At 37.9% G+C, this 27,378-nt stretch overlaps 1 protein-coding gene across 2 annotated transcripts; it reads left to right on the top strand.

The window, feature by feature from the left end:
- Positions 1–74: 74 nt before the first annotated feature.
- Positions 75–27,378, top strand: Kiaa0408 (KIAA0408 ortholog). Of its 2 annotated transcripts, none has more exons than XM_059272614.1 (6): positions 75–187; positions 17,596–17,848; positions 21,718–22,065; positions 22,163–22,242; positions 23,358–24,534; positions 26,305–27,378. In XM_059272614.1, exons 2-6 carry the CDS (start codon positions 17,675–17,677, stop codon positions 26,476–26,478), a joined length of 1,953 nt encoding a protein of 650 aa, XP_059128597.1. In that variant the 5' UTR covers positions 75–187; positions 17,596–17,674; the 3' UTR covers positions 26,479–27,378. The 2 variants fall into 2 exon arrangements, with proteins under 2 accessions (XP_059128597.1, XP_059128596.1); XM_059272613.1 differs by lacking the exon at positions 75–187 and adding an exon at positions 12,308–12,483.

Raw genomic sequence — 27,378 nt, 5'->3', positions numbered from 1 at the left:
CGTTCCTTGTAGTGTTTTCAGTTGTTTTATTTTGTCCACCCTTCAAGACAAGACATCCAAGAAGTATCATTTCTGTAGTAACCGAGGTTGTAAAAAACACTGAAGACTGCATATCTCTGTAAAAAGACACAACTCATCTCACACTGTCAAATTCAATAGGAAACCCCAACAACCAAACGATTTTCAGGTAAGGAAAAGAAAGTGTAGCAGATTTTTGTGTAAATAATATTTTGCCCCTTTCTTCTGTATATGTGTTTTGTACTTTTAATTTGTAATTGACAGGTTAACTCAAAAAAAACAGACTAAGTCTCATAATCAATTCCTAGGAATGTAGTGTTAATTCAAACTTGGAAATATTTAACTTGGTCACATTTTCAAAAATCATGTAAGTATCAGTAAATGTTGATGTTTTGTAAATTATCTGATATAGATTATATAGATTTATGCACACGGTGTTACTTGTGTTAGACCAAAAAGAAAATGTGAGTGTCCAATAAATATCTGTAAAAAAATATGATAAATGCTGAAATGTAGTTCTCTTAGAAAGCAAATAATATGTTCTGAAGCTGATATGTTTTGTCCTCAAAGATTTGCTATGAAAACGTGAGGACCCAAGTTTGAATCCCCAGGCTAACTGATGAGTCTAACTGATCTTTTAGTTCAATAGGAAACCAAATAGTTCCCCCTATTTGATTTACCCCCACTTTCCACCAAATCAGCTGTCTCTCCACTTATGTATCATATATGAAGCTATGTATTGCTGACCTTGTTGCTGGGAGTCCCTTCTTTTCTATGATAAACTACCACACAGGACTGCCTTCACAGCAGAAAATATGCTAGCAATATAGCATGAGGAACAGCTTAAGAAGGGAAGTAAATACAGTTATCTAGAATGTTCTTGAGTTACAATCCAAACCAAGTGGAGCTACTCTGTAAACCTAGACTTACTTTGGTGAACCCTACATCCCTGTCTTGTTGTCTATACCTAAAGTCACCTGGGTGGACTCTATGTCTCAGAGATTCTACTCTGTCCATCTTGTTGGTGATTTACTCACTGGAATCCTGGAATACATAGAAATTCCAGCAGTGGACCCAGGTGTGGTGGCACATGCTTGTAGCCTCAATACTAGGGAAGCTAAGACAAGAGGATTGTGAGTTCAAAGTTAGTCTGAGCTATCTAGCCAGACCTTAGAAAGAAAAAGAATAAAAGAGATTATACTCTTCTCAGTTCACATATTGGTCAGTGGATGTGAAACTCTGTGATAAAATGAAGTATCTTGACCACAGGAAAAAGATAATGTGGGAAAGTTTTCTAATTAAAAATGTGCAGGTAGGTAGGCCTTTGGGATCCTAGGAACTTAATCTGCAGAAGAGTGTTTTCCCTAATCCCCCTACTGCTCCACTTCTCCTTAAATATTAGATGTAGGAAAATTTTGCTAGGGTTAAGTAGGTAAGAAAATTTGCTGTGAAAATATGAGGACCCAAGTTTGAATTCCCAGAACTCATATAAAATACTGTGCATGGGACATGGAGATGGACCAGCAAGGAAAGTAGAGGAGGAGGACATTCAACATCTTCCTCTGGCCTCTACCTGTGCATGTACTTACTTGCATGCAGTAACTACACACTCATACTCATACATACATACACACACACCACCACCACCACCACCACCATAACCACCACCACACACACCTCATAACTTACACACATTCTACACATACATATACACAACATCCCCCTCTGACCCCCGTAAGTGCATGTACATGCACAGTCTCTTACATACAGTACCTGTACACACACTGCATAACACACACACACACACACACACACACACACACACACACACACACCACATCCCCAACACACTACACATGCACATACATAGCACAAAACATATACATTCACACAAACACACAGCACACACACACACACACACACACACACACACACTTAAATTTAGAAAAACTTGCAGTAGTTGAAAAGTTCAATTTAACTGCTCTTAATGTCCATTATCTTTGTCTTTGCTTGGGATTTTTTTGTACCTTGATTACTTTGTTATAATTGTTTCTGAAGGAGGGAAAAAAAGTGTTGTCTGATGAATGGTTTACCAGCAATTGGAATCAGTCAATAGATAGATTTTTGTTTGATTTCGTGTTTCCCTTTGGTTTTCCAGTGTTAGTAGGTGGAGACCAGGGTCTTCTGTATGGCAGGCAAATACTCTACCATAGCATTACATGACCAGCCACATTTGGCTTTTAATCTTTAAATTCAAAAGGCTAAGGATTAGGTAGGTTTTCATAAGAAAATAAGAAAGAAAGGAGAAAAATTTTATGCTTGGTCAAATTAGTGGCACACACTTGCATCATAGCATTGGGAGACGGAGGCAGGAAAACATGGCAAAGTTGACATCAGCTTGGTTTACAATTTGAGAGTCTAACTCAGAACCAACTAGTCATAAAACAATAACAACAGCAGCAGCAACAGCAACACACCTCAAAAACCCCAATCTGTCTGCTAGATTTTTGGTAATTTTCTGAGCTACAACCTCAATGGAACTGAACATAAAAGTGTAGAAAATGAAATTTGCCTGAAATGTCACTTGGAGTCAGAGACCCCACAGCCAAGCAGTGGTTCTTAGCTAACTGTGGAGCCTCTGGAAATCCATGAGAATGCTTCAAGATGTCCCAATGACTGAGCAGTTCTCTACCGTGCTGGTACCATTTTTAAAAGATGGGGCTGGGGAGAAGACTTATAGCACTCAGTGCTCTTGCAGAGAACCCAGGTTCTGTCTCCATCACCCAAATGTCATCTCACAACTGTTTATCTACAACTCCAGCTCCAGGGGACCCAATGCCCTCTCTCTGGCCTCGGTCAGCACCACACGCATTTGATGCATGTACAGACATGCAGGCAAACAATCATGCACACAAATTCACATTAAGAAATAAGAGTAAATCTTCAGAAAGAAAGAAAAACTCTCTTCACTAATGCAATTTCTCAAAACTAACAAAATCAAAGAAGACACAAGAAATACTAATGTAGCAAGAAGGAGAACCAAGAAGAAAAGAATGTTGAGTACAGAGTCAGGCACACTCACAGATATCTAGATGTGCACAGTAAGTCAGACCCTCACAATGATCCAATATGCTGTAACAACAAAAGCCATAGGTTTTCTTAAGGTTACTGGAAATATCGGTGGTGGTAGTGAAAGAACTTCAGCAATGACTTGTGCTGACTGGACTAGACAAATAGCATCATCTTTAGATTTTTTTTTGGCGGTCATGTTTATCCTGGCCACAGCAACATTGATATGAACTCATAAGACTGATTTTTATACAAGAATTTTATGTGAATGTTACTTCCCAGCCACGCCTTCCATAGATAGAACTCTCCTAACATGTCCGGAAGGGGATAGCAGACTGAAACAGGACTGTTATGACTACCATTGCATATCCCGGGGCCTTTGGATTCCCTCTGACAACATCTGTAAACTTTAGGATGCAAATTTACTGCCCCGGTGAATTTCTAAGAAAACTATTTCTACCTTTGGCCTATCAGCTGTCCAGCCAGGTTTCTACTAGTGCTTCAACATGTACACACATTTATGATGGCCATTCTGAAAGTTTGTAGAGCTGTAGACACAAATGATTCCTGCTGTGTTCCTATGAGACACACACACACACACACACATACACACACACACACACACACACACACACACACACACAGAGGGGACCTGATGTGGTCTGTAATAAGTGCATTGGAGTCAGATAGTCAGAATTCAGTGTGTCAAAGAGAGACTGTGCTGGTGAGCGAGAGAGAGAAAGGTGGTCTCAGAAAACTACCAATGAAGTGACCTTTCTCCGATCTGCTTATAACGAGGCTCTTCTGTAGGACCCTAGTACCTAGAATTGGGAAGAGAAGTTAAGAAAGATGGTTCCCAAGACCTGTGAGGAGTCCCTAGTTCCCCCTCTTTCCATCAGCATCTCCCTCCACCACCACTACAAATACTCCCCCCCCCCAGGGTCTTTGATCTCATTGTGGTATTATTTTTGTCGCTTTGTTCAGCGAACAGTTATTTTATTTTTGCTAGTTTTAAATGATCAAGCTCACGAAATCTCCCAGTTGTTGAGACAAAGAATCTTCTATTCTCGTGTGTTCAAAGCTAAGTTATTTAAATGCCATGCTGGAAATCATTTTGTAAAGTAAAAATTACTGTAGAGAATTCCCTTCTATGGCACATTCTTGGGCACAGGAACAAGAGTCTTTGTTAATTTAGCCTAGGTTTTAGAAAAAACAGGAATCTGCTTGGTTATTTTTAAATAAAAATAACTGAAACTCATTAAACAAAGGGAAGTTTGGTGCCAAACAAGGAATGTGCCGTTTATGTGGTAGGCTGGGATGTGGCTGTTTAATTATCTGCCATTGAAGTTTGGAATGTCAGCCTGGCAGCTCAGCCTTAACTCCAAAAGTCTATGCAGTGTTTTAGCTTCATTCTCATAGAGCTATGACCCAGTCTCACCTGGTAGAATCTGGTGCCCTAATTGACTGTAGGGAATGAACAGGAAGTGGCAGAGGGTTAAATTAAAATGTGAGAGAAGTTAACTGTTCATTAAAATAATGGAATTCTGCACAATTAAAAAACAGTATCCATAAAGGCATATCCTCTAAAGCCCTCTTTACAAACCAGAAGGTACAGTAAGATAAGCAGTTTTGAATCTGTTTGTAATCTGCTTTGGGGTAGGTGAGATGGTTACAAACACAATTTGATGAAAATAACACTTTATGAATGTGTCCCAATATTCTCACTTGGATATTAGTGAAATTATTAAGGCCACTCCACGTAGTTAAAAGGGAGCTTTATTTTGTGGTGTAACTTACAAGTGAAGGGATAGGTAACAGGGTCTGGGAAAGGTGTGGCACAGTCTGGAGGTGTTCTCTGGAGAACTCTGCTCAGTCTACCTCCAGCGTCCAGGGTCCAGGAACCAAGAGAGCCCGCACATCTGGATCTCAGTCCTCTCTTGGCCCCACCTTGTAGATGTGACAGTTACTGGAGCCTTAATGGGGGTTGGAACTTCCAGATCAAAGCTGGAATGGCTACCCACTACACTTGTAAGGTTTCAGAGAGAAATAACAGAAGAATTCATCGTGGCCCATATGCACTGTGATGAATGCAGTAGCATCCAACATGTTTCTAAATAGTGCTTTTGTATTGCTAGTTAGGAGGGAGGAAGAAATGATGGCTCCTTTTTATGATGGCCATTCTGAAAGTTTGTAGAGTCATAGACACAAATGATTCTTTGCTATGTTCCTTATACATTCCATCCATGCCTTCTCTGCTTGAAATTCTATCTATCTATCTATCTATCTATCTATCTATCTATCTATCTATCTATCCATATATCCATATATCCAATATGTATATATATGTACATATTTATGGTCTTTGTGTATCAATCCAAAAACTCAGTCTGCGTATAGTTTGCCATTCTTTTTCATGTTTTTCATGTTATAGTTTTTGTTGTTATATTTTTTAAACACCTGCGATTTCATGTAGTATTAACTCCTGAACAGAAAAAAAAAAAACCACACTTTTAAATTTATCTATTATTTTAGAATTTCCAAAGTAAAGCTTTTACATGACAAAGTACCCAAACTAATTTATTCTGGAGTTCAGTTGCTCCCTTGGAATCTTAGCACCTTCATTTGGAGGTTTATCACCTTCTGGGGTCGGGCTACCACGTGGAGGGCCTTCCTATTGTTCTCACATGCTTGGACTCCTTGAAGAAAAAGCCACAGTGAAGCAGGCAAAGGAAAGAGTTGGAAAGAAGCGAGCATCTCCACAGTCCTGGACATGACAGTATTGATGTGAGAACACACTCAGGAGGTAAACTAATGTCTCTGATCATAGCCTGACTTTAGAAGGAATGAAACGGATTCCAAAATATCTCCTTGTTTGAAATTACTGACTTTTTAGGAAACAAGTAGATTCAAAATATTACAGTGGGTTAGGAATATGATTGTGCAAATTATTTCAAAGGCACCAAGACCCACAATATACTATAAGGGTCAGACATGGACTCTTTAGCTGGTATACTAAGTGCCTACTGTATACAGACACTAAAGTATCTCTCCACTAACTACTACAACTTTTTTTTTTTTTTTTGGTTTTTCGAGACAGGGTTTCTCTGTGTAGCTTTGCGCCTTTCCTGGGACTCACTTGGTAGTCCAGGCTGGCCTCGAACTCACAGAGATCCTCCTGGCTCTGCCTCCCAAGTGCTGGGATTAAAGGCGTGCACCACCACCGCCCGGCAAATACTACAACTTTTTAATCTCTCTTCATGGACATATGAGATGTTTGCAGACAAGCTTTCCTTTGGAGTATTATGTTTACAGGCTCACATGGACTCGCTGAGATGCCTTCACATTGCGGGATGAGTCTGGCAGCTGTAGAAGTCTTCTGATTACATTAGGTTCGTAGGTTACACTGAAGAGTGTGACCTCAGGCTTCTCATCATTATGACTTTCTGGCCTCAAAAATCAAGCTCCCACACCTGCCTCTTCCGTTCCAGTCACTGTTCCTTTTTCTCACTCATGACCTATAAATCAAAGAGATGACCAGCCCAAGCTCCCATCAATGCTTTGGCTTGTTTGTTCCTTCCTGTCTTTTCTGTGTGTCACAGGTTCTCCTTTTCTGTGCCCTCTGTGAAGAGCCAGCAAGCGTCTTCCTATATCACTAACATTTTAGCAGACAGCTTTTGGAAATATAATGCTACTGCCCAAGAGTGGTAACTCTGACACTTTTAGTAGAGACCTTTGGGCTGTGCACTTTTTAGAACACTATAGATTAATTCCTCTTCCTCCAAACCACACTCCCTAAATGGCCTATCTGAACCAGGCTTGGCCTCCAAACTTACTAACAAAGAGAAGCGACTCAGGGTGGCCCTCTTGTGGTGAACACTGACTAGATACCCTTAGCAGAGTCCCTTCGTTATTTTGATTCTATGGTCATTATCAGTAAATCAAAGATCTGTAAATAATATAAAGAGATGCTAAACACAAATTTTAAAACTTAAAGAAAGGCCTCTTTCTAATTTTTAATTACACATATTTATCAAATGTTTCTTTTTTTTTTTTTTTACTCAGAATTTGCACCAGCACTTAAGAAAAAAATCTGATAGTTGAAGGTGCTTCTTTGGACTATTTCTTACATGTGGAAGTGCCTCTATATAAGCTCCATGACAGATCTGCGTGACGAAAATATCTATCGACATGTCACCAGATCCAAAAATAGAAGAAGGAGCCAGCATTCCATGATTCCAGGGGGAAACATCCAACACTGGAAAAACAGTGCACTAGATGAGATATAGTATTCTAAGTATGTAACTTCTAAGGAAGAAGCGTTCTTTGTGCAGCTATCCCAACTTTTACCCAGACTCAGAGCCTCATATGCATCTAAGTCATTTTTATTCTGTTAACACACACTTAAAACTCTGCTCTTCTAGGATGCAGAGACGGTATGATTACACTTGACAGGGGAGAAAAAATCAAAAACCTAGATCTCCACATTGGATGATCTGATTGAAAAAAAATTCAAAACAGGGGAATGTTCCAGCTTTTATATGCAGTTCAATATAAATCTCTGAGCACTGAGAGCAATGGCCGGCTGCAACCCTAAACTGAGTACTGGGTGGAACGCTATACTTAACTACCAGAAAAGGCTCCCGCATCTATTTGTTGGTGCATTTCATGGATGTGAAGAGTCATGCTGCAGAGCCCATTTCTGGGACTCTTCTAGAGTTGACAGCTTTTGACATATATGGGTTTGTCTTATTCTTCAAATCCCCACAGTCTGAGCTGGGACATTGTTGTTTCTCTTCAGTGTTTTTTTGTTTGTTTGTTTGTTTTTTAGTGAAAATTTAACTGAAATATCCCAGATCTCTTTTCCTTACGAACTAGAAAGAAAACTTAAGGTTTAAGAGCTTTTCTGAACAACTGAGGCCATGTACATTAAGAAATTGTACAAGACAGACATTCTTCTGGAAGGAATGACTACCTGAAACACATTACTTGTAGTGCGGCCTCCGACATTAGCATGAAAAGAATGATCTAATTTTTTCCCCCAAAGTTATCTGTGCCCCAGTCAATTTTCATGTAATTTCTAAAGAGAACAGAAACACAGTGTTCTTTTTACTACTAAATATAACTGAATGGTAAAGAAGGGAGGAAAAAAAAGTATACAAACATGAAGACACTCTCCAGCCCTATAACAGCCTGAATTGTCCTGGTTCAAAGAGAGTAAGCAAATAATTATTTTGGGGTGCTTAAAGATCACCCAGCAGACAGAAAACTATAGAGTGTGTCATGTCACTTGTAAAGCCATACTGCTGTGTTTACGCCCAGATGTTTTTTTCAGCTACTGAGCTAGAATTCTTATGTCTTTGTATTTTTGGTCCAGAATTGTTTTTTTTTATAGCTAAGGACACAAGCCTCTTTAACATTTTATTTACTAATTGTTTAATTGTCATGTACTCCCCCCCCCCGTGTGTGTGTGTGTGTGTGTGTGTGTGTGTGTGTGTGTGTGTGTAGAAGCACTTGAGTAGAGGGCAGAGTACAGCTTTGAGGAGTCAGAGTTCTCACATCCCACCTTGTTGCCATGGGGTATCTAGTTTCGGCTGCTATGCCGAATATTACTAGCTTCAGGACAATTCTCCTAACTCTGCCTCCCATTTCTCCATGGGAGTGCTAGGGTTACAGATGCACACCGGCTCATCCAGGTTTTCACACCAGGGATTGAAGTAGGGATATTAGGCTTACATAACTAACGCTTTTACCCATGGAGCCATCTTTCTAGGCTCCAAGCCTTGATTATCAAAATAAGCACTCAGCTATATGACTTTTATGTCATACTTGATGGAGAGACTATCACCTCCCTTGATTCAACATAGAAGAAAACAGAATTTGACAAAGCCAGAAACCATCAACATACTCTCCAGTCACAGTCAACGTCCTTATCTCTAATCTTGGCTTTTGTCTTTTGAATTGGTTAGAATTTTGAATTTCAAGGTGCTGCACTGGGAGTGAGAGGTCCTGGATTCTATTTTTGTCTTCATTAGTATTGTGACCTTGAGCAGACGACTTCACGTCAGGGCCTCTTCCTTCACTGTAAAACGAGAAGGTTAGACAGATGACTTCAGAGGCTCTTTTCGGCTCTAAATTCTGTTAACTCTGGAAACACCTGCTGGTGTCATTTACATGTTCAATATCCCTCTTTCACTTTTCCAAAATGTTCTAGTTTGTGGATAATGTCATCACTAGTACAAATGCTTTTAAATCCTCTTTTAATAATTTGCTGTATTATTTCTTAATAGCAGCTAGTGCTTCTCCATTTCCTTTTATCAAGATATTTGTGTATATTCAGTTACACTTAGAAACTGGATTAGCAGGCATTCAATCATGAGTGTATAATTCTTTCTAGAATGAGAGCAATCACTTGGGTGTGTTTCTTACTTTAAGGTGAAATCAAGTGCTCAAATGGCTTATAGATAATCATATGGCATTACACAATAAATCACATGTTTTCCATAAAAAATGTTCCATTATTCTAACACCTACTTAAAAATGTCAAATGGCTTAATAAGTAAAAAATATTGCCATTATGGTGGGACGGAGTACACCATCATCATTCTTTTCAGTTCATGTATTTTGTGCACATAACAATAGCTACTCTTCTTTTAAATGGAATTGTTTGGAAACTCTTGAAAACTGTTTTGAACAGTTGTTGCTTTTGTGTCCTGTCAGTTAATTTTCATATCCATGCCAGAGAGAAAGAGGCAAAGACAGGGAGAGACATAGAGATAGAGAGAGATTAAGAATATATATAATATACATATTATATATAAATATATATACATATATATAATTATTTAATAGCTAGGGCTACTAAGTATTCACATGAGTGTTCAACATGAAGTAAGTCCTTGCTCGCAGTCTACATACAATACAATTACCTGACATGAAGCTAATAAAAAGGACTATAGATCTTTTTTACCAGTAAAAAAAAACTACTGCCCATAACCCTTTTTTATTAGCACAGGAAAAGGGACTATATGGCAGTCAGCACTGGGGGAGACTGAAGTCCGTAGCACAACATAACTTCAAGTCAGCCAGATGCTAGCTGGTAGAATTTTGGGACGAGTCCTTTTTCTTTCTTCTCTATGGTTTTTGTTTGTGAGTTTATGTCTGTTTATTTGGAGAACAGGATCATATGGAGCCTAGGCTGATATTGGCTTTCAATTCCTAATCCTCCTGCCTTCACCTTTGATGTTCTGGGACTCCAGGATCATGCTGATGTAGAGTCTTAAATTGACTTACAAAGAATGCACAGAAACTGAGTGGTTTGGAATGAGAGTCTACAGAAGCAATGTTTGATAGTTCCAGTTGATGGTTCTGAGCAAACTCCCTCCTTCCCCCTCCTGTTTGCATTAGTAGCAAGGCAAGCAGGAGCAATGTGTATATATATGTTAGTTTAAGGCAGAGACAGAGGATGTAGGCTCACACAGTTAAATGATGGCAGAAGAATTGAAACCTAGATCCCCGTGACAAAATTCCAAGCTCCACAATTAGGGAAACTGGTTCCAAGTCTTACTCCGCCTCACAGAGGCGTTTCTTGAGCCCTGTCAAGATGCTTTAGCTCTCTAAGCCACGGATGTAAGAAAGATCAGGTTAATAATAACTGCAGAGACAGTTGCTAAGGGGGGTAAACTAACAAAAAGATCCACTTGAAGTCCTTACCACAGAGCCTTGTATAAAACTGCTCACAATGAAACACTGCTGTTACTGCTGTAACTATTATGGTTGGTGTTGCTGTTGGAATTAGGAAGCCTGGCTCTCTAAGCATTGGCAAGCCTTTCTTTCAGTTATTCTGCATATATTAAAGTCCTGCTATGGAGAAAAGAAGTCAAAGCTGAGGTTGGTGGCTTTTGACCGTAACTCTGGGACTTGAAAGGCTGAAGCAGAAGGATTGTACTAAGTTGAGACCAATCTGGGCTACAGTAGTGAGCGTCAGGCTAGCCAGTGCTACAAAGTAAAACTTATATTGCATAAATTAATTAATTAATTAGTGATAAAATTAAATACATTTCATTTATTTCTGCCATGAGAAGTTTACCATTATTAAACATTTTAGCTACCTATGAGAGAGTACCTGGAAGCAGGCTATATATATATATATATATATATATATATATATCAATCATGCTTCAAATACCATGATATACAAGTGGGAAACTTCAACTTGAAGGCAAGATCTTGTTACTTAAAATTTAGTGTAGGATATTTGCTGAGTTAGCCTCAAAATTATCCTAGAGATATTACTGGCTGAATTAAACCATCAGATGCCTGGATATATAAGACCAAATACACATGTACACACTCTCAGACACACACACACACACACACACACACACACATCAAAAACAAACAAAAATCGTAGATAACTGTGGGGAGACAAAGTTGTCTTACATCTCCAAAACAGGTCTATTTGATCTGGTCTAGAGAACTTAGACTTCTCTTATTTCCCCCCCTATTTGGACTGTAGCATACCTCAGCTGGGATCAAGTATTTGGGCATCTCACTGTTGATGTTTTCCCTGCCCTCCCTTAATAAGAAGTATCACCCTTTACTCTGGGTTTTAGTTCCTCTATGTAAAAACATCACTGTACTACAGATACAAGCATATTGCTTTCGTAGAATCATAGAGATGCGAGGCTGCTCTTTATATATGTCCCATTTCTATTTTATGTAAAGGCAGACATTCAGTATATTTTCACATAATTTTTTGACTCATTCTCGTTGGTGTGTGTGTATAGTTCAGATTTTTCTTTTCTCACTCTATGTGATAGGTTTTTCCACTTCATCCCAGGCCAAACTTACAAAGGCACCGAGGACTACATCCTGTTACTCGCTAAAGGGAGAGAGGGAAAGAGAGAGGCTGGAGAAAGAGGATATCTAGTTCTTGCTCCTGAGAAATGAGTTTACTTTCAAAAATAAAAAGAAATCTAAATATGGCCATTATCATCATGTGCCGTTAACAAAGCAGCTCTCTCTTGGCAAGTTTGAAAATGCTGGGCTCCATTATAAAAGTTAAAAATGTCCTGGACTTGGAGTTGTTTACCCAGAGTGGGAACTGCTCTAAAGTTACAGAGCTCTGGTTGGAAGCACTGGCCCGAAGGCCGCCTCCTAGTCCCTGACGTCACAGTAGCCCCAGCTGCTGTTATGACACTGAGCTGAGTGGCCCTTTGATGGTGAAGTTTGTAAAGGGGCTTGTCAGAACCGCTGTGGGGATGGACGGACTTCGTTTTCAAAAGGGGTCCTTGAGACTGTTCTTAAAGACAACTAGCTCTCTGCCCCACTTCTTCCATTGCTAGACTGAGCACACAGAGACTGACCTGCTGCAGGATTGCCCCCAAGTACAAGAAGGTATGTTTCTTTCTGGCAAATTTGAAAGCAAGACACTGATTCTGGCAGGATTCAGATGGGGCTGCAGCTGCTGCATTTTAGACAATGGATGAGGTTTGAGTAACGTGGAATTTCAGCATCTACTGTACTGATTGATGCCTATGTCTGGGATTTAGGACAGTGGGCGGGATATGTAACGGATTCAACTGACTTGGGGAAGAAGCTGTTCAGCTGCTGTGGTGGTGGTGGGGGGAGTCCCAAGCTTGGACTAATACTGCTATCCTCACTCGAGAATAAGTTTCTCACTAATACTCAGTACTTCACAAAAACTTGGTACAATTTGTGGCAGGATGAAGTTATGTTTAATATCTGCAAAATAAAATTCACAAACCCTGAGTTTGCTGTTATTTGAAATTCACAACAACAACAGAAATGTAATTTCATCCAAGGTGACTATTAGACTCGAGGATAAATGTTCTGTAATGTGAGCTCAGAGGCACTGGAGTCTTTGAAAAATTGCAGCAGTATACCCTCTGCTCAAGGTTATTACTCTGAGATCGTTGCTTCCCCAAGCCAAAAGTTGCTGTTTTTAGTCAAAGCCTGTATTTTATCAGTTAAGGAAACTAAAATTGATGTGTCTATAGCTTAGACTGGAGAGTCATGTAACTGGAGAACCAAGAATAAAAGATGGTAACCAAATGAGAAAACAAAATTGATTTCTTTGGTATTGGATGTGCTGTATCTCTTTGATCTTGCCGGAAAATGAGGATCAGGCAGAACTAGCAATGAATAGCAATGATTTTTTTTTTCCGTTTTATCTTCCAACAAAGTCAAATTGGCAGGTCTCTGGATAGATGCGTTTGCTGATGAACAGCACAAGAGGAATAGGATTCCTTAAGTGCCTGAAATGGTATCTATCAGTGATTAATAATAAACTGGAAAGTGAGCTAGGGAACGTTGGAGACAAGTGATGCCATACTTTGAGGTTTAGGCATGGGGTTTCCTAATCCCTCAAAATTCATCAGGAGCAAAGCATTGTCAAGCCAAGTGATTTCTTCTAAAAATTGTGATGCCGGCAGTGTCTGCTGCTTCTGACGTTCCTTCTGGAGTATGCATCCACATGTGCATGAAGAACTTGAATTATATGACAAGTGATATGCTTAGAAAAGGATAATAAGGGGGCACAAAGAAGCACTCGGAGCAGAATTCTCCTAGGACAGAAGTAGCAATAGAGTGCCCTCTCCTAACACTGTATGGTTCACTTGGCTAAAATCCAGTTTTCAGTGGGCGTAATGGAGTTTGAAATGGTCATAACTGTGACATAGAAAGAATTGAGCATGCCTCAGGTGAAGAAGTGTGGCCATGACCAAACTGAGGCAAAACTGGGTGGGTGAAATGGCAGTAGTACATCTTCTGCCCAAGGTTATTACTTCTAGATCTTTGTTGTTTTTAATCAAAGCTTGTATTTTATCATTTATACTCTGTGATGCTCTTTTGCTTTTCTTAAATTTTGCTCCCTGGCAGGGCTGAACCATGAGCGGAGGAACCATTTTGCTTCTCATCACTTGTGCAACCCGCTCTTAGTTGTTTACAATCTTGGCTCCTGGCCTTGGGGAGAAGTAGGTTAGAAGGGATTACACAATGCCAGTTTAGTGTTGCTGGGGGAGGAACACGTGTGACTAGCAAATGCAGCTACCTCCGTCCTTCCACAGTGCCTCTAATAAACTTTTGTTCTGAATGAGATTTGGGAAAGCTAAAATGAAACAGAGAGCAAGGAAAAAGGGGAAAAAGGATGCAGAATACAAGAATCCTTTCTTCTCTCCCACATAGATGCCAGAATCAGTGGGAGGAAAACAGTGACAGTGAGCAGAACAAAGAGAACTTTTCTATTGGCTTCAGTGGTGAGCACTAAGTCTGAGCTTTTGAATGTGCTGATCCACTTGACCCTGAAACTTCTCATCACAGAACATGCTGTCCCCACACAATTGACCCTTTAGCTTGACATCTTAAAAACTTAATTGAGAATGACAACAAAAGCAGTTTCATATATTTATTCAACTTTTTGATAGCACCAAATTGTTTTGTACTACATGCTTGACTTGGCATGCATCCTTAAGAAAATTAAAAAATACTAAGGCAAGACATGATCAAAGGGAATATCAGAGACTGTACATTTAGACTTGCTTCTGAGGACGTAAAATTCACAATGATCAGTTTTACTTTATGAAGTGGGTTACATGGAAATGGGTGAAGGAAAGGATGAAGGGAAAGAGGGAACATGAAAGACATGGGGGAAGAAATCATCATTTATCAAGAATTCATTGTAATTGTAGGAGATTCTTATTACACATTCTCTCATTTGCTCACTTGCTCTTCAGAATGTTTCTATGTCCCCCACTCCCACCTACTTTGTTTTTAGAAGACAGTGCAATATCTCCTGCTGTGTTACAGTGGATATATATATATATATATATGACTACAAGACTGAGATGCTAGCAAAGCTAAGGAAATACTCCCACAAAAAAATTGGCAGACTTTGCTGTACATAAACTTTTTTTGGTAAAGCTTCCCTTTTAATATGAAATCATTAGGTTTCAAAGGTAGCCATCACCTTTCATGAATTAGATTTTACTCTAGCTCTGGAAAGGGGAGGCTGTGTAGCTCAGCCCTTTAACACTAGCTGACAATTTGACACTCTGAAGAGAAGCTCAGGATTCAGGCCTTCGCAACTGTTGCCTGGGCTGACGTACTCCTGTTATTAGGGACAAAACTGATCTGGGGTATTTCTGGATGATCTTGTAGACAAAAATAGAAGGGCTTGAGACCTTTAAACTCTGAGGGGCCCGTGGTTCTGTAGGAATTACAGTGAACGAAAAGTTGTACCCATTGTGACATGACAGGAAAGCGTTGTGAGAATGATTTCTGAGTATTTTCAGTTTTAATCACTGTTGGGACAAACCATGGGACATAAAACCTCCTTTCTGACGTTCTTGTCATATCCCCACCCCCTTTGTATAAATTTGGTTAAATTTGTCATTTCCACATGATATCTCAGACCTCTCCACTTTTTTTTTTTTTTTTTTTTTTTTTTGGTTTTTTTTGAGACAGGGTTTCTCTGTGTAGCTTTGCGCCTTTCCTGGAACTCGCTTTGGAGACCAGGCTGGCCTCGAACCAGACCTCTCCACTTTTCCAAAGAAGTCCCAGAGGCAATTCTTTACAGCCACTGAGATGCTTCCAGCTCAGTTTGTTACAGATAGCTTTGAAACAGTCTTCCACTCTCAAAACAAACCTAGTCTGCGTTTCCTGGGTATAGGTTTCAGATGGACCTATATTCAGATGGACAATCACCAGATTGTCAACAATAGCAAAAATTATGTCAATCAACACGAAAACCCAAATTCTGTAAATTCTTCTCTATCTTTGTTTTGATAGATCTTCACGATTTGGCTTTACAAGTGGGGAGAGTAGCAAAAGGCAGCCAGGAATAATGGAGAAGAAAATGAGATTAGAAACAGAGCATGGGTGAATGACACAGGGGTCAGGAGAGCATGTTTGTAACTAAGTTTGAAATTGTCTACAGTGAGTGCCAAGGAAATATGCAGAAACTATCAAAGTGTCATTGGCAAATGTTTTTCGACAAACTGTAGATCTCAACATTAATAGGTTTTTTGTTGTTGCTTTTGTTTTGTTTGTTTGTTTGTTGTTTTAAGAAGCATAGCCTGCATAGTCATGTTTTCAATTACTTCTAGACTATAATAATGCAATCCTATCTTGACTGGAGAGGCCTGACAAAAAATAACATTATCTTTCATGGTCATCTAATATATGAAGTGTGAAATATGCATCTGTCTTTGGTGAATGAAATATTGTTCTTGCTACATAATCATACAGACTTAATTCTGCCAGAAACACCACAACATTGACTATTGGCAGATTCTTGCACAAGTAACAGAAAGGTTAGAGCATTGTGGCCATGGATTAGTAAGCTGAAGAATCAGGGTTTGGGATTTTGTTTGGGTTTTGTTTTCTTCTCTTTCCAGTGTGTGTGTGTGTGTGTGTGTGTGTGTGTGTGTGTTGTGTGTGTGTGTGTGTGTGTATGCACACACACACACACATGCTTGCACACATATATGTACTGGAGATCAGCCCAGGGACTTTGACAAGCTAAGCATGTTAAGCATGTGAGCCTGATGAGTTACACATAATACTCTGTTACTTAGTGGCATAATTATTTTAAAGAAAAACATTCATTTTAATAAGCTTTTCTATTCACTGCAAAGATCCATGATTTTATTAATAAAAACATTCTTCAGATAAAGCAAGATTTTTGAAGTTCAAAGTCATTGTTTTAATTTCTCAAATTACTGTACACTTATTATAGTATCTGAAGTTCATAATAATGCTGTGAATATCCTCACTTTAATGTAAATAAAATATCAAAGCTTATAAGAGAATTATATATCTGGTCTTTTAAGGTTAATTTTTAACTTTGTGTATATGTGGGGATGGGCTATATGCATGTGTCCATGTAAATGCCCACAGAATGCAGAAAAAGCTGTTGGATCCCCTGAAGCTGGAGTTACAGATGGTTGTAAGTCACCCTATAAGGGGGCTGAGAACCAAACTTGGGTCCTCTGTAAAAGCAGTTTGCAACATTAAGGTTTGAACCATTCTTTATAGCCCCTATATCTGGTATTTTAAATTGTCTCATCAAACCGTAATTTATTCATATCCTGAATGTTAGAAATCAGGTCATTTTGGTAACTACTTAGTGTAACATAAGAAAGCTTTTCTTCAGTTTTCTATAGTTATTATTCTAGACATGTATAATCCAGACCATGAATAAGTTGTAAAATGTGTCTCATAGAATAATGATACTTTAGATTTTATATGAGGAAGTAAATAATGACCTTTTTTTCACTTTTAAGATTGGTATGGTTTCTTGCTAAGACACGAGTCTCCCAAGGTGACTACCTGCTTTGGGACTTGGTACAGTCTTTCCACTTGACGTGGAAGATCTTGCTTCTTTCCTCTTTAGTTTTCTATAGTTTAATTATGTCATTGGCTCTGAACAAAATGATATTTCCAGAAAGCACATGAACTTGGGACTCTGTCTTCTTATGTTTATCTCAGGCTTTATTTTAAAGGCAAGTGAGACCACTTCAAATCAAACCCTTCCACATTTCCAAGAAACAGCTAAGAGAAGGCAGAGATGAGCAGAAACCCCTTGGCTGACACGCACATGGTTGCCATGGCTCTGCATAAGCAGTGGGAGAACACAGAGACCAACTGGCATAAGGAGAAGATGGAACTACTGGACCAGTTTGATAATGAAAGAAAAGAATGGGAAAGTCAGTGGAAGGTCATGCAGAAGAAGATCGAAGAGGTATGACTTGATTTGTTTTAAACACACTGTAAACTCCAAGCTAGAAATGAAAATCCTGCTGACATTCATTTTATATTGCGAACTACTTTCATTTCTCTTCTTCCACCAAAGAAATAAATGTCTCACGACATTTACTAGATCAAAACCAGCACAGCCTCACCTAGTGGTATCTCTGAGATTACATTTATTTTATAGCCTTACATAAATATGAAGACCTTGAAGGGGTTCTCAACCCTGGTAATGCTGTGACCCTTTAGTACAGCTCCTCATCTTGTGGTGACCTGCTCCCCCAACCATAAAATTATTTTGTTGCTACTTTATCACTATAATTTTGCTGCTGCTATGAATCATAATGTCAATATCTTATATATAAACTAACTTGTATGTGAGCCCAAAGGGTCATGACCCACAGGTTGAGAACTGCCACTCTACAGTGTATCAATTAATTATTCTTTGATTTCAGAATCGTGGTACCAAAAGTGATGTATATATTCTGTATGACTGTTCATCTACTAGAGCCTAGGGTGAAAATGAAAGAAATAAGTAATTGGTGGGACATACAGTATCAAGATTATAATTTGGTACTAGAATAGAGACCATTTCTGAGATGATATATGAGTAATGTATACCAACGAGCATCAACAGCATCAAAAAACATGTCATATGTCAAACAGAAAAGTGGTGGTAGACATCAGACTCATTCTGGCAAGGTGGCCTTCACATGTTAGAGCACTTGATAGGAAATGGGTTATTAAATGACATGTCATGACTCTAATGCAGTCATTTTATTTTCATTAATCATCCCCCAGCCATCCCCTCCTTTTGTGTGAAGTATTTCTTCAGACATTTATTTTAGTGCGCCTTTGAGATTTCTCCAACTGAAATTTATGTGTATTGATTTTGCTCTATTTTGTTCAATAAATAGTACTGAATTTTATGGTTTCTTCAACTTAACAAGACAATTATTTAACAGACTGCTGGGCCGTTTTTAGCAGATAAGCAAAGTAAGTGCTTTGTATGTTTGTAGTGTAGCCGTACTTCTTTCAATTAACACAAAACAAATAGGTTTTGAATATAATACACAGTGAAAAAAGTGGTAGGCTAAAAAACAGAAAATAAAGAAGGGGGCTATTAAATCCTTCCTCTAAGAATTAATAAAGATGAGACATCTATGACTAATAATTCCAAGATAGATCTACTTTTTATTCTTCTACTACTGTATTTTGAAAGCATGTTTTACTAATTCCTTCACTCCCCTCTTACCCATGGACTTCCTACCTGTGATTAAAACAGCATAGTTGAGAGTATGTTTATTAATTGTGCTACTTGTACTGCCCATAGATGATATCTCAATGCCAGAACTGATATATATATATATTCTACAGAGTACAAAGCTAGGATAAAAATGTTGAGAAAAATGTAAGGAAATATTTTCTCAGGCTATAGAGAATCAACCCTTGGTTTTAAAAGTAAAACTAGAAAACCAGTACTTGGAAATTGTATGATTATGTAAGCATAATGAAGTATTTTTGTTTAACAAATATATTGTTTAAAAAATACAGTATGTTTGTTTAAAGTTACTTGGTTCTAGTATTAAATTTCTGCAAGATATTGAGCCATGTGCTAGAGATGTGCAGACTCCCGGGTGTGTGTCTGTAACATCAGTGGTGTTAAATAATAATATCACCGAGTGAAAGCACCCAGCATCCGCATGAAGATGCTTGTGTATCTCTGCTGAGTATCGGTCCACATTCATTGCAATTGCTATTGAAAATCCAAGATATACATAGTCAGACCATTTGAAACTTGGTATAATCCACATATGAACTATGATTATGGATACACTGAGTTGATAGAAATCTTGAATTTTTTTTGTTCACTTTGCAATCTTTTCTGCTTGTGTCCTTTGGGAGAATGGTCATTCAAGGGCTGAGTATCAGGTAGGACAAATTCTCTATACCAAACAAAAAGTTCTCCATTCATTACAGTGTACTAATTTTTTTAGGGGGGTTTGTTTTAATTTCTCAGTAAGTTGAAAAGTTATGGGAAGCTATAATGGCATAAAATTACATAGAAAGTAAATCATACCAAAACAAAAATTGAAGGATGAGATGAATACAGGAGAATGAATTCTATATAATACACAAGAGGGTCTTTCTATGACCCAATGTAGTTAGCATGCAAAATGAAAAGCGATGGGTTATGAATAGCACAATTTCCCCTGGGTTTGAAAATACAGCAATTTTATTTTTATTCAGGAAATTTTTTTGTTTCGTTTTGTTTTTTGAGATGGAGTTTCTTTGTGTAATAGCCCTGGCTTTCCTGAAACTCGCTTTGTAGACCAGGCTGGCCTGGAACTCACAGAGATCCTCCTGCCTCTGCCTCCTGAGTGCTAGGATTAAAGGTAAGTGGTACCACAACCAGCCTATTCAGGAATTCTTAAAAGAGGACAACATTACCAATAACATCTTTAAATTTAACATGGTACTTTTGGTGATTGTTTCTTATGTCACTCATGTTGAATGGCAGTTCAGTACAGATAATTTTGTAGACATCAAAACAACCAACTCATTGCTGTAGTTTGGTGACAACCTTACTTCAGTCAATGAGATGAGTGATTAAAAATTTTTTAATTAATATTGGATAACTAAAAGCATCATGTATCCTTAATGTATTAGTTACATATATTCTCTCAACTGGAGTCATGCTGAAATATTGAGTAAGTATGTTGCTATCACATTCATTGTGTTTGTTAAATATAACAGTGTTGGCTTTAAAGTTATTTGATGGTCTATTTTGAAAAATGATATGCCTTTGCAAGACGCAAGCCTCAGGAGAATGCCCTGCTTCCTTCTTCACTTTAGCGGGCTGACAGAGTATCTGCTAATTTCATTAAGACAGGCAGGCTCCTTAAGAAATAATTTGGGATTGTCTTTAACAGGAGATAGATGGTCCAGGCTTCTGAGCTCTGTTTTATCATGTAGAACATTGATTCATCCATTTTAATTTGCATGAAAAGCAACTCTTTAAAAGAATGTGTATCATTGTGGCATTAAAAATATCATCAGTATAATATCTACCCCTCAATAATGTAATTGACCAACTAAGGGGAATAATTAATAAGGGCTTATTAGAGAAAAAAATATGTTGATTGATTATATGATATTGTCAGCTATTTAGACAGTTAATATTGCCATATAAGATTGTATGTTTAAAATATTTGACTTCATTAAAGTTAAATTCTTGTTGTATCAGAAAGCAGTTGGAGAGACTAGCCAGTAATTGATTCGGGTCAGTGTAATTTGTGACTGTGCTTCTGCATTCTGTATAGATCCAGACTTATTTTTCTATGGGTTAATTTCTCATCAGAAAAACAGAATGTGGTATCCATGCATTGCCCTACTAAAACTAGTCTTTATGGTTCACCAAAACTTTTCTAGCTCATCCTTGCTTTAGAGGCATTGTCTTTCTGCACAAGCATTAATACCCATGGTAGTATATAGTAATATTACAAAGAGAACTCAAAATGATTTGCTTAGTATCAAGAATATTGATCAAAGCTAGGCATAGTGGTACATATCTTTATTTCCTCTACTCAGAGGCAGAGGCAGGTAGATAATGGGGAGTTTGAGGCCATTGTGGTTTTCAGAATGAGTTGCAGGTCAGGGCTACATAGACAGACTCCGCTTTTTAAAAAATATATTGATGAAAGAAAGGAAGGAAGGAAGGAAGGAAGGAAGGAAGGAAGGAAGGAAGGAAGGAAGAAAGAAAGAAAGAAAGAAAGAAAGAAAGAAAAAAGAAAAGACATACTGATCAAATAAATTAGAAAAAGTAAACTTTTAATTTTTATTAATTTAATTTTCTTACAGCTTTGCCAGGAAGTAAAGCTGAGGAGGAAAATGAACATGAATGAACATTCTAAGGTCATTGATCTTGACCATGATCAAGAGAAGATGGCATTTCCTCCAACTCACCCCCATTCAAGACAATGTGAATTCAGAGTGATGAATCACCGAGATGATCTGGGAAAGGAAAGCAAAGAAGAGAGGGACTTCCTCAGGGAAGGAAATCAAGTGTATGAAAAACAAAGTAGACCCACCGAAAGCAAAGGAGGCCTCCTGAATCCTATGGCCACAGAAGAGAAGGCATGTGAGAAATGGGCTGGCGCGAGGTCTTCTAAGGAGGAGAGTAAAGATTGTTCTGTTGCCCTTAACACAGTAAGTAAGATAGGAAATGCCCGGAACTGTTTCTAAAGAAATATTTACACTTCAGAGTTCTAACAGCGGCTCTCTTTTATGTGTTGTGTGTATGAAGGCTCTTGAAGAACTTGCGAAAGTTAGTGAAGAATTATGCACCTTTCAAGAGGAAATCCGAAAACGCTCTAACCACAGAAGGTAGGCTGGCACACTGGGAAATCAAAAAGAATTCCGTTTATAGTCAGTGAATCTAAACTGCCTCACCGTGTATATCTTACTTCATGAATTCTTAAAAGCAATCTTCCAATACATTTCATAGCTTAAGTATTAGAAATGCAGTATTCTTTTGGGTGTTTAGTTAAGGTAGACTGTAATAAATGGATATGTATCCTCTACTGTAGTTCTTTCTCATTCTGAGTGTTTGACCAGGGGGACAATATGCAAATAGACAAATCCAGTTAAATCAGTTTTTAAACTATGACAAATATAACAAGGTGATGTTTGAACAATATAAGATGTTCTATTTAAATATTTTATGCCTGGGTTATTTTTCCTAACAGTTATGCATATAATAAAGGAATGTGTACTTTCCAAAGTAACACATTATACGTTTGTATGGCACCAGTTCTTGTTTTAGGTCAGAATCACAATGTAATTTTAAGACTAAGTTGTAGCTAAGTTTAAAAAATAACAATTTGGAGTTCCGTGCATAGTAAGAACAGATCATTCTGTATTAATATTTAGCTCATTGAGGGATCTGAGATTCTCTTAGGTGCTACAACAATGAGCTTCCTTATTATTATTCAGCTCTCAGGAAACTGAGAAGTTTCATGCTGACTTGCTGCAGGGTTTGTAAGCCACTGTGCACTGCCCTCCATTTGCCCATTGAGTTTTCCTATGGCAGAAGAAAAACTGTAGGAATGGGAATGTCAAGAGCAAAAACTCCGGAGACTACACTGTCTAGTTTGAATCTAGTATGAGGTTTCATGTTAGGGAAAACGAGGAATAGCTCTGACTAAAAGTTGAGTTAGATCCACAAATGTAACACTGAAAACTTTATCCTACAATAAAGCAATAAAGAGGACTTGTAATAAATGGATTTGGGATATATATGTATATATATATCACACATATATAATCACATTACTTATATGTCACACTATTTATATGTATGTACACATACATATAACTACTACACACACGTTTTAGCAATTTTTTTCTTAGAGCAGAAATGTATTTTTTTAAAATGTGACTTCTTTTAAAAGCTCATTTAAAAACTTGTCATTAATATACCTTGATTTGTAATTATTTAGGATGAAGTCAGATTCTGTTCTCCAGGAAATGCCAAATGCAATCAGTGTACCTCCGGGGAAGCACGTGATCAGTAATGGCCAGGGCATTCTTCCAACCAATGTGGAGAAAGAAAAACAGAAAAAGAGTCTGAGCTGTGCCAATGGACTCCAAAACAATTCTATGAAAAATGCTGGAATTGGTAAAATTGATTCACAAAAAAGTGAAACTCCACCAATTCCTCCTCCAAGAAGTACCTCTCGAAATTTCCCCAGCTCATATTCTGAACAAGCCCAAGAAAGACTGAAGGAAACTTTATACCACAGGTGGGTGGTCCATGAGGGTCAAGACAGAAGGAATAGCAATCTTCACTTCCTTTTGAGGCAGTCCCCATTGTTTCCACAAGACAGAAGTTTGAAAGATAGTACCATGCTTTCCTCTTTGACACCAGAAGTCAAAATAGATAGCAAGCCTCTGGGTAATGAAGACATTGGACTTAATATGTGGTCATGTGACGCTGTGATAGGTACAATGGAGCACCTTTCTGTGCAGTCTCAAAAAACTGGTTTTACCCCTAAGAATGCAAAATTTGAAACGGTGATTCCAGATAACCCTACTACATCGCATCTTGATCTTCATGTGAAAAATGACTTTCTTTCCTCAGCGACACAGAGAGACCCACTTAGGAGTTACAACTGCAATTTCGAACAGACTCCGAGGAATGAAAAGCTGGCAGCAAAGATTGATGAATTTAACAGAACTGTGTTTAGAACAGACAGAAATCGTCAAGCAATAGAGCGAGGTCAAAGCTATTCAGAATCACCTGATAATCTCAATCTCTGTGATATTTCTACTGCTCATAGCAGTGACATGTCAGAAAGTGGTAGTGGGACTAGTGGCTTTAAAGCCAGTGACCACATGTCTGTCCCCATGGAAAATGTGTTCAGTAATTCTACAAAAGTCTCTACAACAGGCATGGTCAAACAAATGCAGGCATGTGTGAGTCCCAGCAGCTATCAGCTCATGTTCCATGAGCATGATTGGAGACCAAGCAATTTTTCTAGTCGGCCAAGGTCAGCTGATCCCAGATCAAATTACCGTGTTGTGGAAAAGCTGCTGAAAACCTATGAGACAGAGACGGGGTCTGCACAGCAAAATTCAAAATGCTTCAGGGATAACTGGACCAAATGTGGTTCTGATGTAAGTGGTGGTGTTATATAGAGTCAATGTTTAGAAGTGCGTCAAATGGAACATTTGCTTTGTGTGTGTATCAGCAAGTGGGGCAAGGAGTAGATTCAAACTAAGATAACACAGTTGAGAAATCAGGGACTACATCCATCTTTAGCAATAGCTCTGAAATCAGTTCAGTTGTTAGAACATCTAAGTAGAATGTAGACATATTTTGGCATCTTCTTAGCTTCTTGGACCTCTGTGAGGCAATAACTTATTATGAATTGAGGGTATAGTTTTAAAAACTTAAACAAGTACATTATTTAAAAATAAGTAATATTAAGGACACAAGTGGTGACTACTCATGCCTTTAATTTCAACACTTAGGAGGCTCTATGAGTTTGAGACTGGAGTGATTTTCAAAGTGAGTTCCAGACCATCTTGGGACTATATAGTGAGACCCTGCCTCAAAAATAAGTAAATAATAAATAAGTAAAATCAACATAAGATGCTTTCAAGAACCTGGGGAAAGTTATTTGTTTCCTTTCTTTAAAAAAATCAGAATACATATCTGTTGACTGCAGAGTTTTACTCGAAAGGTTTATTATTTCAGCATGTACAGCATTTTTAATAACTTTCATTTTCTCAGTTATTATTGATTCAGACTTTCTCATTGTATGACTTGTGTCCTCATAGGGTTAGTCACAAGAATGTATATGAAGGTAAAACAACCATTTAAAACAGTGTTTCATTTTAAATGTTTACATTTTTTGACGTTTAAAACATCAAAAACAAACTCTGTTTGTGACACTAAAAGATGTCTACAAAACACATCTAGTCATAGATATTTTTTGCATGAAAATTAACAAAAAATGTGTATTTAAATAAACTTTTCTTCTTTTTTTGTCTATTTAAAAAAGTACAGTCTTCACTAATTGTAAAGGGAGAGGTCAAACAATTTGGTATGTACTATGAAGACTTATACAAAATACCCTTTTGTATATGTAATTTAAATAATATGACTTACTATCATTAGCCAGAATTCCAAATAATTCCCTGGCTTTTGTACTTCCCTTCATTTTAGCTGAAACCATAAATCCGTAGGTCCTATGACCAGAGACACAGGCATGTATGTTAACCAACAAATTTCTCATGAACTAAGAATAGATGCTGAATGTTTCCTCTTTTTGTCAATTAGGGATTTGGGAGACATTACTCTACTGTGGATCCTTCAAAAACACATTGTATTGCTTTGTTTCATTTTTTTAACCTCTGTGAATTGAATTTAAATATCCAAAGGGACAATAAAAAATGAGGCTATTGCTTGGCTGTGAGAGAAATAGTAACACCCAAGTCTGTCCTCACTGCCTGCTTCAGATGCAAGAATATCAGCTTTATTAAAAAGGTCATTTGCAGGAACTGGAAAGATGGATTACAGTTAAGAGCACTTTCTGCTCTTCCAGAGGCCCTGAGTTCAGTCCCTAGTTCCCACATGGCATCTTATAACCATCTGTAACTTTAGTTTTAGGGAATCTGATGACCTTTATGGGTACCAGGCACACACGTAGTGCACATACATACATGCATACAGGCAAAAAACATATATATATATATATATATATATATATATAAATATATATAAATTATTGGAAGAAGGACAGTTGGGACCATGAATACAAAATCTCACAAACACTTATATTGTTATGATGACAATAGTGGAGGTGATGATGATCCTTTTGATGTATTTCTTGGATAAAGGTGGCATGTATAAGGAGATCATGGCCTCTATTTGCGTTGTAGGAATCCATAGCTGTGAAAGCCTCGAATGGAAAAGGATTTTCTCGACCTGCTAGACCAGCCAATCGCCGGCTCCCATCCAGATGGGCATCCAGATCGCCATCCGCACCCCCAGCCTTACGAAGGACTGCCCACAGCTATAAAGTCTCTCTGCAAACCGAAGCCCAGATGGTCTAGATCTCTAGCCTGGCTTGCTGGATTACAAAAGTTCTCATCCCTTTTGCCAAATGGAATATTCAGAATGTTTACAAACAATCCTGTTCTCTTCTGCATCTTTCAAGATCACTGGGACAAGCAATCTAAACCCTAACTTTCCATCAGTCTTCAGTGTTTTTAATCTATGGGATAATTATCTTCTTGTACTTTAATTTCTTAGATTAGACTTTTTTTATTTCCATCCTCATTGACTTTCCAAAATGATTTAAGTTGACACAATGTACAATAATTGTATATTCTGACTTTCTTGCAAATGCAGAAAACAAGGTTATGTGCATGGCCATGTGTTTGTAGGTGCATGTATTGTCATAGGAATGTATTTAGGTAAAAAATTATGTGCTAGTGTTGACTTTAAATTATAACATGTAGACCTATATATTCTTTGTGTTTATTTTAAAGTTTTGAAAATATACAATCCTATTTATATTTTGCATACCTTTTAGTAGGTATCTACCTAAGGCATTTATGTTCATATATTATTTAACCACTTCCTTGGCCACCAACTACAATGAAAAATAAGATTTATACACAGACCAAACATTAGTGGTTTTCCAGAAATCAATCTTAAATATCATTTTAACCCATATGAAGATAATTGATACTATTGATTTCTTGTTTTAATAAAAGCATCACAGGTTTAACAGATCAGTCTTCTAAAGCAAGCATAAGATGCTCATTTGTGCTTTTATATATCATCTGGTAGTCTCACATGGCTTTAACTGCATACTTGATTCTCAGAGCCAATATCAATAAGACTGCCTTAATAATGACAGGACAAAGTAATGAATTTATTTTGTTGATCTTAGTAGCAAACATTCCTTAAGTGAGATACAAAAAGGAATTAAATTGTGCTGAATTTTA

The sequence above is a fragment of the Peromyscus eremicus genome, chromosome 8b (assembly GCF_949786415.1).
Source record: "Peromyscus eremicus chromosome 8b, PerEre_H2_v1, whole genome shotgun sequence".
Lineage (NCBI taxonomy): Eukaryota > Metazoa > Chordata > Mammalia > Rodentia > Cricetidae > Peromyscus > Peromyscus eremicus.
Note: the sequence above shows the minus strand (reverse complement) of the source record. Positions and strands in the feature narration are given on the sequence as shown.

Excerpts from the sequence above, each read along its gene's own strand:
- Kiaa0408 (XM_059272614.1), top strand. The coding sequence starts at position 17,675 with ATGAGCAGAAACCCCTTGGCTGACACGCACATGGTTGCCATGGCTCTG. Across the intron at positions 17,849-21,717 it reads TGCAGAAGAAGATCGAAGAG|CTTTGCCAGGAAGTAAAGCT; the intron begins GTATGACTTGAT and ends ATTTTCTTACAG. Across the intron at positions 22,243-23,357 it reads AAACGCTCTAACCACAGAAG|GATGAAGTCAGATTCTGTTC; the intron begins GTAGGCTGGCAC and ends GTAATTATTTAG.